The sequence below is a fragment of the Chelon labrosus genome (genome assembly GCF_963514085.1).
Source record: "Chelon labrosus genome assembly, chromosome: 1".
Lineage (NCBI taxonomy): Eukaryota > Metazoa > Chordata > Actinopteri > Mugiliformes > Mugilidae > Chelon > Chelon labrosus.
Window position 1 is genome coordinate 584,713 of NC_140337.1, and position 12,225 is coordinate 596,937.

At 44.5% G+C, this 12,225-nt stretch overlaps 1 protein-coding gene across 1 annotated transcript in view; it reads right to left on the bottom strand.

The window, feature by feature from the left end:
* trpc5a (transient receptor potential cation channel, subfamily C, member 5a) overlaps nt 1-12,225 on the bottom strand; it is a gene marked incomplete at both ends in the record, with an annotated part of 99,857 nt that overhangs the window by 7,563 nt on the left and 80,069 nt on the right. The window contains one exon of the mRNA XM_084541277.1: nt 10,528-10,617. Coding sequence (XP_084397403.1) covers nt 10,528-10,617 — 90 coding nt within the window. The remainder of the gene's footprint in view (nt 1-10,527; nt 10,618-12,225) is intronic.

Consider the following 12,225-nt stretch of genomic DNA (forward strand, 5'->3'; position numbering starts at 1 on the left):
GTACAGGTGTTGGCCTTGCTAGACAATGGGAGTTCCATGTCACTGATTAAGAAATGCTATCTGATGGACAGTGGTATTGATTATGGGAACAAAGCATTGGCATTGAATGTGTTAATGGGGATCAGAAACCCTACCCCACATCTGAGGTTACCATAGGGGTAGATGGGCAGGCATTTTTGCTACAAGTGGGGGTTATTGATCATCTAGCTGTTGACTGCATCCTGGGGAGGGATTTGCCAATCCTGCAAGACCTAATTGCAGGAAAACAACCGAAAGCAGAAATGTGTGGTACGGTAACAAGGTCCCCAGGTTAAAGCTGGCCTGGAGCTTTTCCTCTCCGAAGCATAAAGACACCCAAGATTATCAGTACACTTGTCCAGCTTTTCTCTCGTTTAGGGGTGCTAGATGAGATCATCACGGACCAAGCTACCAACTTCACTTCTGGTACGATGAAACAGCTGCAGAAGGAACTTGGCATTAAAGGCATACGGACGACTCCATACCATCCCCAGAATGATGGTTTGGTTGAGCGATTCAACCAAATGCTAAAGCAGATGCTGCGTAAGTTTGTCTCTGATACCGGCCGTGACTGGAATAAGTGGCTACCTTTTGTCTTGTTTGCCTACAGGGAGGTGCCTCAAGCATCAACTGGCTTCTCCCCGTTCAAGCTCCTTTATGGATGGCCAGTGCAGGGGCCACTGGATCTTCTGAGGAAGGAGTGGGAGGCCACCAAGAAACCAGCACGGGAAGGTATCCTGTCTTATGTACTCCAAATGTGGGAACGCCTTGAGAGGTATCATAAGGAGGCCCAGGTCCACCTGGAGAGGGCGCAGCAGGACCAGAAGTGTTGGTATGGCAAACGGGCTCGGCAGAGAGAGCTGACACCAGGTCAGAGGGTCCTGATCTTACTCCCAACGAGCAGCAACAAACTGTTAGCCAAATGGCAGGGGCCTTATGAGGTGTTGAGGAGGATGGGACCAGTGACGTACGAGGTGGCTCACCCAGACAAGGGGAAAGTCTCCCAGGTCTACCACATCAACCTGCTCAAAGAGTGGAAGGAGCGTGAGCCTGCCAAGGTGTTGCTGGTGCGTCAGGTCAAGGAGGAAGATGGTGAGTCTGACTCTAACCTGCAACAGCTCCTCCAGGAAAAAAACCCTCATCTTGAGCACCTGCCTTCACAACTCCAGCAGAAGTTGCAGATGTTGTTTCAGGAGATGCCTGGGCTGTTCCGAGATGGTGCAGGGCGAACGACATTGATCCAGCACACCATCCGTCTCAAAAAGGCGGATACTCCTCCTATTAGTCAGAGGCCGTACTGCGTCCCAGAATGGTTGGTGGGGCCCCTGAAGGATGAGGTCCAGAAGATGCTTGATCTCGGGGTGATAGAGCCATGTGAGAGTGAGTGGTCCAGTCCCATGGTAATGGTGCCGAAGAAGGATGGCTCTCAACGGCCCTGTATTGACTTCAGCAAGGTCAATGCTATCTCCTGTTTTGACGCTTACCCCATGCCTCGCATAGATGACCTGGTGGAGCGTGTTGGGACTGCCAAGTACATAACCACGCTGGACCTTTGCAAAGGGTATTGGCAGATTCCCCTGGAGGAGACATCAAAGCCGTACACCGCTTTCCGTACACCATCAGGACTGTACCAGTTTATGGTAATGCCGTTTGGACTTCATGGAGCGCCTGCGACGTTCCAAAGGTTGATGGATGTTGTTCTCACAGGGTTCGAATACTTCAGTGCTGCTTACCTTGATGACGTTGTCATCTTCAGCCATTCCTGGGAGGACCATCTCCAACATCTGAGACAGATCCTGACCTGCATTGAGAGGGCTGGCTTGACCCTCAATGCTCAGAAATGTGAGTGGGCTAAGGGTGAAGTCCAATATCTGGGGTTCCAGCTTGGAGGGGGTCACCTCCGCCCACTCGTGGACAAGGTCGAAGCCATCCGTAATGCCCAGCGCCCACATACCAAGAAGCAGGTGAGGTCCTTCGTGGGCCTTGTAGGGTGGTATTCTAACTTTATTCCCCACTATTCCACTCTTGCCACCCCTCTGACTAATCTGACTCGAAAAGGGGAACCTAACCCTGTTAGATGGTCCCCAGAATGTGAACAGTCCTTTACTGCCCTCAAGAATGCCATGTGTTCATCACCTATCCTCTGTAGTCCTGACTTTCAGAAGCGCTTCATGGTCCAGACAGATGCTTCTGATGTAGGCCTGGGGGCTGTCTTGACACAAGGGGACGAGGGTGAGGAGAGACCGGTGAGGAGAGACCAGTGTTGTATCTTAGCCGTAAGTTGGAACCCCGGGAGACCAGGTATTCGACAATTGAAAAGGAGGGCTTCGCCATTAAATGGGCTTTGGAGAGTTTGTGCTACTATTTCCTTGGAAGGGAATTTGACTTAGAAACAGACCACAGAGCTCTGTCTTGGATCAACACAATGAAGGATCACAATGCTAGGATCACACGATGGTATCTTGACCTGCAACCCTTCAGTTTCAGGATCAGGCACAAACCCGGCAAGACAAACCTGTTGGCAGACTACCTGTCTCGGTTGACCACCACAGCTGGGCCAGGAGAGGGGGGAGGTAATGTGGCAGTTTCCCCTGCCACTGGCAATACACCACACCAGCACATCACACCATCATCCATTACACAGACCACATGTTAGCCAGGTAGCGTGCTATTGGTAGTAACCGGTAGGGAGCATGCTCAGTCCATCTTACTGAACCATACCAACTGTGGGGTTAAAATCAGTTAATCAGTGAATGTGTTGAGGATCGCCGTTATGTGTGGTAAATATGTGTAAATAGATTTGGTAATGAATATGGAAAATGACCTGTGGGGTTAAGTGATTATTTGATTACTTCCAATTAAGGTGGTATGGTCCAGTGGGAGGGGCCAAGCCTTTAAATGGAGGGTTTCTACACTGCCCAGGGAGTCAGTGAAGGGCTGTGGTGCTGTGTAGACCCAATGGTGTGTTGGTTAGTACTTTGCAAATTTATTTTTGCAGCATTTTTGTGTTATTTGTTTGCTCACTCTTCCATTGATGGTATCTAAAGGGCAATAAACCACTTCACCTTTTGCATCAAATGGACTTGGTGTTGCAATTTTTTTCAACATTTTAAGGTTAAACTACACCTTTTCCAGTCAGCCTTCTGGCATACTACCCTCACTCTAGGTCTGAGTGTGACAGGGGGTTTTCACTACAGAATGTGTTGTACGGGGTCGCACATACAAACTGGAGTTTGAGGTTGTGAACACATGGCAATTGCCACTGCTGTCAGGCTTTATGTGGGAGGAAATGGGACTCATGCGTTTCACCACCCCCAGGGAGCTCAGGGTGGAAGGGCTCAATTCAGTGGACGACAGTCTTGCCTTGTCTCTCTCCAGAGAGAATTGGTCCAGTGGAGGCACTCCCATGAGAGGTCTATTTTGAGCTGGACCCGGTAGTTCAGCCGGTGCAGTGTGCACCGCGCAACGTCCCTGTGGCCATGAAGGAAGCTGTGAAGGCTCAGCTGGACAGATATGAAGCAGAGGGGCATATCACATCAATCAGTGAGCCCACAGACTGGATCAGCAGTATGGTTATCGTCAAAAGACCAGAAAAGCTGCGCATATGCTTACAGCCGCACCATCTCAACCGGGCACTTAAGCGATCGCAGTCAAAGACAATGATGCAAAGCTTTTGGCCCTTCTAGACCACTGTTGTCACGTCAAGCTGCGCCTCAGTGTCAAGAAACTTCAGTTTAAAGTATCCGAGGTGCGTTTTCATGGACATATATTGTCAGCTGCAGGTCTTAAAGCTGACCCAGAGAAAATTAGAGCTGTTCTGGCCATGCCAGCGCCGTCTGATGTAAAGGGGCACAGACTTATTGGATTTGTGACTTACCTGGCTAAGTTTCTTCCGCAGCTGTCTGAAGTCTGCGAGCCCCTGAGGAGGCTCACGGACAAGGATGCAATGTGGCACTGGCTGCCGAAGCACGAGGTGGCTGTGGGGGAGATAAAGTGCCTGGTGACAATGACGCCAGTGCTGCGATACTATGATGTGTCAAAACCTGTCACTGTGCAGAGTGACTCCAGCCAGCATGGTTTGGGCTGCTGTCTGATGCAGGAGGGACAGCCAATTGTCTTCGCTTCGAGGGCTCTCATCCCTACAGAGCAGAGCTATGCACAGATTGAGAAAGAATGCCTCAGCATAATGTTTGCCTGCCAGCGCTTCCATCATTACTTGTATGGACGGGATACAATGACAGCGGAGACTGATCACAAGCCTCTTATAGCGATCTTCAGTAAGCCTCTCCTTAATGCTCCCAAGCGTCTGCAGAGCATGCTGCTGGCCCTGCAGAACTATAACCTGCAAGTAATCTACAAACCAGGACCAGAAATGTACATGAGGGATACATTGAGCAGGGCTGTTGCTTTCAACACACACCTTGGTGCAAGGCAGGCGGAGCACACAGTCTGCAGTATGGTGAATGAGCAGCTGGCTATTGAGCACATAAACATGGCTGACTACCTTAATGTCACAGACAAAAGACTGATACAGATACAGCAACACACGGACAAGGACAGTCAGCTGCAATCTGTGAAGGCTACTATCCTGGCCTGGCCAGCCATCAAGGACGAAACTGAGCAGGCAGTCAGAGAATACTGGCCTATCAAAGAGGACTTAAGTGTGCAAAATGGAGTGTTGTTTAGAGGACAAAGAGTGGTGATCCCCAAGTTGCTGCATGCTGAAATGCTAGCCAGAGTACACTGCAGTCACATTGGTGGTGAGGCCTGCTATAGACAAGCGAGGGTGTTGTAAATGTTTTTCTCTGACAATAGATTAGCAATAATAGTAGTAGGTTACAATAACAAATGCTTTTATTTTGAAATAGAAATGTGTTGTGTTGTCTTCCAACAGTGTAGCATTTAGACATTAAGTTGCTACAAAAGAATCTTATGGTTGCTAGGTAACGGATCTATGCTTTTTCCTCTTTGTCTGTTTATGTCGCTGTTGTTGTTTCTTGCTTGTAACAGTGTTTATATGTTAAGTCAGTAAATATGGTCGCCTTGAATGAGAAGCAGTTGTAATGGTCGTTACTTTAGAAGCTCCAACACATTTTGAAACAACATTTTTTGCTGCCGAAACCCGGGATTTCAAGACTGAAAGACTGTGAACGTTGTGGAAGTTGGAAGCTACTGTTAACTATCGTTAGCAGCGGAGATGGCCGACCACTATGAAAGGAGGAAACAGAAACGAAAGACGATCCGCACCTCCACAACGAAGCTGTTGACTCGTATTGAAGAGGAGGTGAGGAAGGATGGACCCGACTGTGACAAACTCCGTGAAATGCTGTCAGTTTTGGTGATCAAGGAGGAAACTTTAACGGACTTGGACAATGGCATCGAGGCTGAAACGCCAACGGACGAACTGGGTGCAGAGATCGCGACCACTCAGGACTACCAGGACCGCATCATCACACTGAAAACCCGGGTCGATAGGCTCATTCATTTCCTTCAGCATGAGGTTCAAAGTAGAGAAAGAGCACTTCAGCTGACTAGACCAGGTAACACACAAAGGGACATTCTGCCAAATAATAGACCTGTCTGTAAGCCAGCACCCTCTTATGAAAGAAAACCTAAAAGTTGGAATATGCCCTCAGCTACTGCACTGCATACAGCGAGCATAGCACCACAGACCTGCATATATTGTGATAGTCCCAACCACAAACCAGAACATTGCCCTGACAGTTCTGTGCCAGCTCGCAAAGAAAAATTAAGCTGGGAAGATGCTACGTGTGCCCTGGTCCATAACAAAATTCTGTAGAGTTAAAAGCGTTTCCTCTTTATGTGGACGCAGACATCACCAGTCAGTGTGTGACCAAAATAACCCCCAGACAAGTGTGAACAGTGGTAGTACGGAGGCTGTTGTATCTTCTGTGTCCAGCATAGCAAAACCAAAGGCTAATACACAGAATACAGTGCTGCTCCAGACAGTGAAAGCATGGACAGAGGGCCCAGCAGGGAGAAAAATCGTACGCTGTCTGTTGGGTGGAGGCAGCCAAAGAAGCTTCATTCATGAAGGTGTGGTGAAAGCTTTAGGATTACCAGTGCTAGGGAAAGATCTGCTGCTCCTGTGACAGTACAGTGCAACATTGTGAAAGCATCACTGCAAAATGTGTGGAATACAGAACAGAAAATTGAGACTGAGGCAGTGGAAACACCTCAAGTGTGCACAGCGGTGATAAAGGTCCCCAGCGAACTCATCCAAGGGGAGCTAAAGAGAAGGGGTCTGCAGCTGGCTGATTTTCCATTGGATGGTCCTGATGATCCAGAACTGTCACTGCTAATAAGAGCTGACTATTACTGGCAAGTGGTATCTGGCAAGGTCCAGAGAATCTCAGAATCACTTGTAGCCATAGAAAGCAGCATTGGGTGGGCTCTGCAGGGGCCTATTTCGTCATCCAGTGTAACCAACACCACTTGCATGCACATCAGCCTAGAAGAGGACACAAACATCTCAGAACAGTTACATGCTTTCTGGGAGGTGGAGTCACTGGGCATCTTCAACGGAAAGACCCAGAGCGCAGAAGAAACCGAGGCTGTACAGAACTTTGAACAGACTGTAACTTACAAAAGTGGTCACTATCAAGTTGAGTTACCATGGCGACATGACAAACCAGTGCCCCCAGACAATTTCAGAGTTCCAAAAAGACGGTTTGAAGGCCTCAAGAGGAGACTAAATATGGATGCAACTTTGTACTCCAGATACAATGATGTCATCGCAGATCTACAGCAAGGCATCTGTGAGGATGTAACTGAGAACACCTCAGCAGAAGAACATTCAGAGACTATGAAATACGACATGCCACATCATGCTGTTCTCCAAGAAGATAAAGCGACAAAAAAACTGAGAGGCATCATCACATGAGGAAGGTTGCCCCTCCCTTAATGACTGTTTATTGACTGGGCCAAACCTTAATCCAAATCTGCTGAATGTGCTAATCAAATTCAGATTACACCAGATAGAATAGGAGTGGGAGGGTGAGCATATCACTTCTTCACCTAGGCATCCCAAGGCCAACGGAAAGGCAGAGGCAGCTGTCAAAATTGCAAAGAATTTATGCAAGAAGGCACTCAGAGATGGTAAAGATGCATGGAAGGCAATATTGCAATGGAGAAACACCCCTACAGAGAGAATGGACAGCAGTCCTGCCCAGCGTTTGATGGCACAGCGGTTGAAATCAGCTTTGCCGGTGGCATCCACACTCCTTGAGCCGCGAGTCATTACAGATGTGATTGACAAATTATGTCACAGAAAGCAGGTCTCTAAACTCATCTATGACAGAACTGCTAAGGATTTCAGGCACCAAGTGAACGGACTGAGTGTGAGGGAGCATGCATGTCCTCTGCTCAACCTGCTCCCAGCAGGCTTCATGGTGCCATTGTCTCTTCTCCACTGCTTGCTCCCGCTAAAGCTGACGGTTAGGGCCTCCAGACAGACTGAACCTTTAAGTTCATGAGGACTGAATTCTACAGTGTGTGTGTAAACACTCCTTTTGGGTTGAAAACAAACAAACAAAATAAAAGGGGAAAAAAAGGGACATGAGAGGATTGTTTGATTGTGTTACATAGGTCATGTTTACTGTTTGACTATTTTACAGGTATAGGCTATGCTGATTGAGATCGTTTCATAAATGTGATTTACTGAAAGAGCAAATTTAGATTAAGTTCATGCAGTAGTGGTTTTAGGCACGGGCGAACTAGGCAGCCGCCCGAGGTGGCATTTTTTCATGACACAAGGGGGGCAGCACGAGCACTTGGGCAAAAAAATCTGCGCCGCTACATGGTTTTCTATTATCTGTCATATCACTGTGTGGGGATATTGGCGCCCTCTGCAGCCCTCTGCCCTTGAGATGTTGCTTCAATATTTCCACATAATGTTCTTTCTTCATGATGCCGTCTATTTTATGAAGTGCACCAGTTCCTCCTGTGGCAAAACATCCCCACAACATGATGCTACCACCCCCATATTTCACAGTTGGGATGGTGTTCATTATGGCCATAACAGTGGCCATGTTATGGCCATGGCCATAACAGTTACATTTTAGTTTCATCAGATCACAGGACGTGTGTATTTGCAAACTGTAATCTGGCTTTTTTTTGTTGCTTTTGGAGTAATGGCTTCTTCCTCGCTGAGTGGCCTTTTCGCCCATGTCGGTACAGGACTCGTTTAGTTTAGTTTAGTTTATTTCGAACATGTGCGGCTAACATAACAAAGTAAACTGAAAACAAACAAATGCAATAAGAATAGTCAAAATAACAATAACAATAGTCAAAACAAAAACAGTTTCACTGTGGAGAATGACACTCTCTTACCAGCTTCAGCCATCATCTTGACAAGGTCTTTAGCTTTTGCTCTGATTCGCACGTTTCGGACCAAAACACGTTCATCTCTGGGACATAGAACCCGTCTCCTTCCTGAGCGGTATGATGGCTGGACATTCCCATGGTGTCTATACTTAAGTATAATTGTTTGAACAGATGAATGTGGCACCTTCAAGCATCTTGATTGTACCCAAGAATGAACCAGTCTTGGGGAGCACCACAATTCTCTTCCTGAGATCTTGGCTGATTTCTTTTGATTTTCCCATGATGTCAAACAAGGAAGCAGTGTGTTTGAGGTGTAGCCTTAAAATACATCCATAGGTGTGCCTCCAATTGACTCAAATGTTGTCTGTTAACCTATCAGAAGCTTCCAAAGCCATGCCATCATCATCAGGGCTTTCCTTCATTGTTTAAAGACATAGTAATCTTGGTGTATGCAAACTTCTGACTTTGAAGAAAGTAATAAAAAAATCACTAAGAAATTCCCTCTCTCATTATTGTGGCATTTAGCAAATATAAATAATAATTTAAGTAATCCTAACTGACCTAAAACAGGAGAGGTTTAGTCTGATTTAACTTCAGACAGTGAGGGAAAAAGGTTTATGTGTCTTTTAACACAGTGTATGTAAACATCTGGTTTCAACTGTATTTGGAACTTGTGTCAGTATAACACAATACATTTCAACAGTACTACAAACCACAATCTCCACAATGAAACACAGTTGAATCAACAGCTCTCTCAGTTGAAACTAATACTGAAAACATGATTTAGTGCAGAAATGTTCTCGTCAAATGTAGGTGAATATTATTCCACATGACTAGTGAATCATCATGTATATAAAAAATGGTGGCTTTCCTTTTAAAATCAAACTAATTATTATAAGTGAAAGATGAATATATAGCATTTCTCACTGTTTAGTGTCCTTTACAAACTATGAAAATACGTACACTTATATAAAAAAAAGGCCAGTTAATCAGTGGTTAAATTTCTGCTCATTCAAGCCTGTTGTTTGCTCCGAACATGCAGCATGTGAGTTTGTTGCTCAGCATAGAAGCCATCTCGGGATGACAACGCTGATCACTTGTTGAACATTGAACATTGAACAAGTCGAACACTGCCTGTAGCATTTACGGAAAATTAACATAAACCTCTGTTTAACTCTCGTTCATCATTCTTTAAAACATCTTTTCTCTCTCTCTGCCCATATGGGATCCAAACACTGCACATGTGGCTTTATTCATCCAAAAATAAAATGATTTACTTCAGAGTGCACCTAATGTTAGTTACATTTAACAAAAAAACACAATCTTGCGAATCCTTATTAGTCAAGTAAATGCACACACAAACGCTCCAAGGGTAATCAAAGTGATACAAATCAATGTGCACCTGATGTTGTTTTTGCTTTTAAAAAGAAACCCTAAGGATTTTTTTTTTCCACTTTAAGGCTCGGGCTGGGCTCCAAGGGCATCATGAGAAACACACTGAAACAATCGGAATAATTTATGGTTCAGAAGATTTGGAAAAATAAAATAAAATCTCCCCATGGATTAAACTGTTGGCATTGATCAGAGATGTAGATTTTGGGGAGGAAAAGAGCTCGAGTAGCCTGAAGTGTGTTTGAACTGACACAATTAAATTCAATTCAATTCAATTCAGTTCAATTCAGTTTTATTTATATAGTGTCAATAACGATACAAATCGTCTCAAGACGCTTTACAAAACCCGGCCTGAAACCCCCAGAGCAAGCCTGAAGGCAACGGTGGCAAGGAAAAACTCCCTTTTAACAGGAAGAAAGCTTGAGCAGAACCCAGCTCATATGGAGGGACCCATCTGCCTAAGGTCAGCCGGGTAGAGACAGAAAAGAATTATATTGTCCACGGCACTCAGTTGACATGTATGACTACATCACTGTTACGTGTCTGTCCATGACCGCATAAAGCCCCACTCAAATTATTCGATTGGTCCGGTAGAACTTTGCTTGAGCATAGTCAGTTCTCAAAGGAGAAATAATTTTAGGGGTGGGAAGTTGTTCTGGTTTCCAAAGTGTCACTCTGAACCTGACATTTCTGCAAACTGAAGTCTACAGAAAGTATTTATTTATTGGCAACATATTTCCATGACAACAGCTGCTCTTCTTGGTCACTCACCTTAAAGTTCTCCTCCGTCAGCCCCTCATCGGTCTTCGCACTTCGTATCATGGCTGCCACGTACCTCTTCACCAGGTTCCGGATTACCTCCTGTTGGACACAGTTGCCAGGGTTACTCTAATTTCTCTCTCTCTCTCTCTCTTTTTAATTTAATTGTTTTTATCATATTTTGACGAGAAATACTTTGTTTTGATTTACAGTTCAGAGTTTTTTATGTTTAGATAGGTTTGGTTTTCTTTGTAGAGAACATGGACACTGATCAACTTCCGTTAATTAATCTGATTATTTTGTCCAAATGCGTGACAGCAGTGTTGTCTTTGTGTATAAGAAAACAAAAAATAAATATTTGACTGAGGAGTGTAAAATGCCTCCATGAACTTAATGTAACAGCTGCAGCTCTAACTGTTGGACAAAGGGATGTTTTTTGTGTTTACATAGACACTAGTATTCATCTGATGACCAAATTAAAACTGCCTCATATAACCACCTCAATCAGATCAGTGATCTGATCAGATGTAGAGGGCTGGTGTAAACCTTTGATAATCTGATCTTCTAATAACCACAGTTGATCTGCTGGTTTCTCTCTAGTTGGAATAAATCCATTCTTTCTGATCATGTTTGCTCCATGTGGGATAAAATGTTTGAAAAGACGAGCCAAGATGTAATCTTCTTCTCCGATTCTCTTTCCAGTCGATTTAATGCTCCACAGCAACAAAGCAGTAGAACAAAGCAGCCACAGGCCCCCAGAGAAAGTACCACCAAGTGGCTGCTTGGATTCTACGGATGTGTCAGCAGCCAAGCATCATCACAGATGAACATCTACCTATTGGAGCCAGTGCTCCCTTAAAGTGGAGGGGTGCTTGTTTCTTATCAGTACAACAAAACAAAATACCCAAACAGCACAAGTTTTCCTCTTTGAAGACTGTCATACTGTAAATGAGAAGAAGAAGAATTTAATAAAACACTGTTCTGTGCACATTTTACTCTTATCTAATTTTTAAATTATAAAAAATGATTTACTGTATTCCACAGAAAACAGTACTATATTGTTCTACTTGGTATGTTCTGCTTTATGTTACAAATGTGCACACTGTACTACTTTCTATCAACTATCCAGACTCAGTATTCCTGAAGAACTGATGGAGAAAAAAAAAAACTTTACCCCTTTTTGGAACCACAGTAAACACAGATTAGCCATTTTGCGAACTGCATTAAACATCAATGTGCATTTCAGTTCATTATCTTGCATATTCATTGTTTTCCAGCCTGATGTTAAATATTGTTATTTTTTTTTTCCAGAAAGGTTCACATGTTTTAATATGTAATCGCTCATATGAAGGATGACTGGGCTAAAGTGAAAAAACTTTTCGTTACTCTGTGCATGTTGTGTGGTATAAACTGATATCAACTGAGAGTTCTTGTCCTTTCACGTCATTGTAGAAATTTATATTCTACTATATTATAGTTTGTGCGAAAAATCCTTCAGCTCTTGTGAAGTACAAAAGAAACAGTACATTGTTTCTGGTAGCTTTAACTATGTCCTTTACGGCCAGTTTTCATTTTTTTTTTGTCAGAATTTAGAAACAAATCAACCAAGATTGAGCGCTTTTATTATGACACCTCAGCTCTGGCAGCGACTACAAATGCAGGAACGCCAGTACCTTGTGTTTGGCAGCGCCGACTGCCAGTTTGATATCA